At 53.3% G+C, this 4,081-nt stretch overlaps 1 protein-coding gene across 1 annotated transcript in view; it reads left to right on the top strand.

The window, feature by feature from the left end:
• NEO1 (neogenin 1) overlaps window positions 1-4,081 on the top strand; it is a 125,533-nt gene that overhangs the window by 97,618 nt on the left and 23,834 nt on the right. Inside the window, exons 15-17 of the mRNA XM_031061014.1 lie at window positions 211-405; window positions 985-1,080; window positions 2,066-2,289. Coding sequence (XP_030916874.1) covers window positions 211-405; window positions 985-1,080; window positions 2,066-2,289 — 515 coding nt within the window. The remainder of the gene's footprint in view (window positions 1-210; window positions 406-984; window positions 1,081-2,065; window positions 2,290-4,081) is intronic.

The raw sequence follows: 4,081 nt of genomic DNA on the forward strand, positions 1-4,081 counted from the left end.
CACTCACCGGCAAACTAACTATTGTTCTACTTAGACTTTTGTGGCTTGCAGATCCTCATACAAGGTTGATAATTTTTTCCATGGCTCATAATCAAAATCCCAGGTGCCTTGGGCTCTGTGCCAGGATCTCTGAGCCCCCTGGCAGGGCTTCTGGCAATCCAGGCCAGCCAGAGGGACATCCTGAATTCCCACCCCTCCCTGTCCCTGCAGAGAGCCGTGTGCCCGAGGTGCCCAGCTCCCTGCACGTGCGCCCGCTGGTCACCAGCATCGTGGTGAGCTGGACCCCGCCCGAGAACCAGGACGTGGTGGTCAGGGGCTACGCCATCGGCTACGGCATCGGCAGCCCCCACGCCCAGACCATCAAGGTGGACTACAAGCAGAGATACTACACCATTGAGAACCTGGGTGAGTGCATCTGGGCCCCAGCCCAGCCTCCTGAGCTCAGCACTCCTGAAACAGCTCCCATGTGAGCAGCAGCCCGTGCTCGGCGTGCTCCGTGCGGAGCTGCGGGAGAAAAAGGGACTGAAATGTCACCAGCCTTCACTGGTGGCTCCTTTAAAAGGAAAATAAAGATTCACCCCTCCACAGAGCTCTCTGTGGGAGGTGAAACAGTCTGAGAGTGAGAGAAATAGCAATATTGGGAATTCCATCTAATCAGAGGTTTGACTTATTTTGGTTTTGTTGTTCTGAATTGTTTTTCTCACTCCTGATTTGGCTGTGGTTAAAGGTAGTAAAGGCTGTGCTGTAACTATAGACTTGAGCTGTGCTGTCCCTGCCCAGACAGGGGGTGGAATGAGATGGAATTTAAGGTCCCTTCCAACCCAAACCAGTCTGGGGTTCTGTGGCCATGAGCAGAAGGTCTGTGTGGAGACTTCCTCAGCTCAAATCACATATTCCAGTTCAAAATTAAAATATGGAACAAAGAAGGTATGGAGAAGCAGAAAGCAGGATTCACTGGCTGTGCTGATTTCTTTTTCCCTTCAGATCCCAGCTCCCACTATGTGATAACCCTGAAAGCCTTCAACAACGTGGGGGAGGGGATCCCCCTGTACGAGAGCGCTGTGACCCGGCCCCACTCGGGTGAGTGCTGCCCCCAGCTGGGATGGGCTGGGGCTGATGGCAGGGTCCTGCTGCCAGCTCATCCCCTCCTCTCTGTCCCTGTCACTGCTTGGCCTTGCTCGTTCTGATAAACCACCTAAATTGGGCTCATTTGTAAGCTCCAAACTCACCTGACAACTACTAATGGATGTTCTAACTCCAGGTGTTCCCCCTACTGAGCACAGCCCACCTGGGAGCAGTTCTAAAGGCCCTGGGCTGGGGGTTTATGGTCTTTTGCACTGAGATTTTTTAATATGATGCCTGTGTTTGCTTTGTGTCCCTCTGTTGTCACTCACACTAAACAAAACCTGGGCAGTTTTTATTTTGGATTTGTAATCCATAAAGGGTTTAAGCAGAGCAGTGTGCAGGTGAGCTGCAGTGTGCCATGGCTCACTGGGCTCCCTCCCAGCCTGATGGCACCACCCAAGAATTTGGTGGAGGTGCAACACTTGGGGTCAGTCCTGATGAGCTGGAATGCTTGGTGATTCTCCAGAGGGTGCTGGAATTGCAGTTTCACAGTTACTGCAAGTTGGTTTCTCACTGGAACCTTCCTTTGAAGGTGCCTTTTGGGAGGTCCCCAGGTGTTTGGGAAGTGGCACCTGCCCATCCAGAGCTCCAGTTCTGTGTCCTGCTCTTTGTTTTCTGGGAGAGGACTCAGTGACACTCCATGGAAATGAAGTTACAGTGACTGAGTGTTTGGGGTTCCCAGGCCATGGCTGAGTGCCCTGGGCACTAATTAGGGCTCTGCCAGCAGGGATTTGTTGTCTTACGGTCTGGAGGAGGGAGGACAATGCAAGAGTGATGTTATTGCCCAGTCTAATGTCACCTATTAACTCTGGCTTTTCTCTCTTTCTCTCCATTCCTCACCTTCCATCTCATTGCACTTCCCTGCATCCCCTTTTTTATTTTGGTTGACATTAAAATGCCACCTCCTCCCTTTTTTAATTCTAAACCACGGATTGGGCAGACACTTCCGAGGTTGATTTGTTTGTTATTAATGCTCCATACACTCCAGTGCCAGATCCGTCTCCCATGATGCCCCCGGTGGGAGTTCAGGCTTCCATCCTGAGCCATGACACCATCAGGATCACTTGGGCAGACAACTCCCTGCCCAAGAACCAGAAGATCACGGACGCGCGCTTCTACACCGTCCGCTGGAAAACCAACATCCCTGCCAACACCAAGTACAAGGTACTGACTCCTGGGGAGCTGCCCAGCCAGGCAGGGCGAGGCACAGCTCTGGGAGCACTGCAGGATTCCTCCAGCTCCTCTCCCAGGGTGAGGCACAGCTCTGGGAGCACTGCAGGATTCCTCCAGCTCCTCTCCCAGGGCAAGGCACAGCTCTGGGAGCCCTGCAGGATTCCGCCAGCCCCACTCCCAAGGGAAGGCACAGCTCTGGGAGCACTGCTGGGCTCTTTGGAGGGGCAGGATTCCTCCAACTCCACTGCCAGGGCAAGGCACACTTGAGCTCCTTGGAGGGGCAGGATTCCTAAAACTCCAGTCCCAGGGCAAGCTCTGGGAACTCTGCTGGGCTCCTTGGAGGGGCAGATTCCTCCCAGGATTCTTCCAGCTCCTCCCCCAGGGCAAGGCACAGCTCTGGGAACTCTGCTTGGGCTCCCTGGAGGGGCAGGATTGCATTCCCAGTGGAAGGCACAGCTCTGGGAACTCTGCTGGGCTCTTGGAGGGGCAGGGCTCCTCTAGTTCTACTCCCAGGGCAAGCTCTGGGAACTCTGCTGGGCTCCTTGGAGGGGCAGATTCCTCCAACTCCACTCCCAGGGTGAGGCACAGCTCTGGGAGCACTGCAGGATTCTTCCAGCTCCTCCCCCAGGGCAAGGCACAGCTCTGGAAACTCTGCTGGGCTCCTTGGAGGCAGATCCCTCCAGTTCCACCCTGAGGGCAAGCTCTGGGAGCACTGCTGGCCTCCTTGGAGGCGCAGGAGCCCTCCAGCTCCTCTCCCAGGGCAAGCTGTGGGAGCTCTGCTGGCCTCCTTGGAGAGGCAGATTCCTCCACCTCCAGGGCAAGACACAGCTCTGGGAACACTGCTGGGCTCCTTGAAGGGGCTGGGCTCCTCCAACTCCACTCCCAGGGCAAGGCACAGCTCTGGGAGCACTGGGGGGCTCCTTGGAGGGGCAGATTCCTCCAGCCCCACTCCCAGCTGAAGGCACAGCTCTGGGAATGCTGCTCCGGGGGCCTTGGAGGGCCAGGATTGCTCTGGTCTGGTGGGAGCAGTTCTTTGGTGTCTCCTGGAAGGAGCTGAAGCTCTGGGGTGTTGTGGCAGAGCTGTTCCAGGGAGGGAATGGAAGTTTCCAGAGTTGTTCTGCTCTGTGGACAGTGATAGTCCCAATCCCTGGGAGTGCGAGGTGTGGGCTCCCCTCTGGAGAGTCACTGAAGTTGCAAGGGCTGTGTGTGACTGGGTCCCCTCACTGAGCCATGCAGGGAAAACAGATTTACCCCCATGGTTTGGAGTTTCCTTTTAGAAACTTTTCAGTTCCTACAAAGCTAATAGTGAACTTTTCCTTTGGGAGCTGACTGGCTTCACAATACACAACAAAAATTTTATTATATCCTTGCCTTCCTCCATTTTCATGTGTTTTGATTTGGAGACTGGATTTGGGGTTTTGTTTGGTGGTTGGTTGGATTTTTTTATTAATTTTCAGAGTTACCTGGAGGGCTCAGAGCTGCTGACTGCAAATTTCACATTTGTAATGAGACTCAGAGGAACTGGTTGTTAAAATACCCAGCCAGTGGAGCTCCCTTTATGCTCCTGCAGAGCCAGCTTGTTATAATCCAGATCTTTTCTTTACTGAAATGAAAAGATGTAAATATGTGTGTATTCCTCCTCTAAAGGCTTCTGAGCCACATTCCTGAGTCATGTGCAGAGGATGTCTCAGGAGTGGTTTAAACAAAGCTGCAGTTTCATTAGCTAATTGCTTAAAAGAATGAAATAAAATAGAAGATGGAATAAAACAGCAAACTTACTATT

The sequence above is a fragment of the Geospiza fortis genome, unplaced genomic scaffold (assembly GCF_000277835.1).
Source record: "Geospiza fortis unplaced genomic scaffold, GeoFor_1.0 scaffold317, whole genome shotgun sequence".
NCBI classification, from domain to species: domain Eukaryota; kingdom Metazoa; phylum Chordata; class Aves; order Passeriformes; family Thraupidae; genus Geospiza; species Geospiza fortis.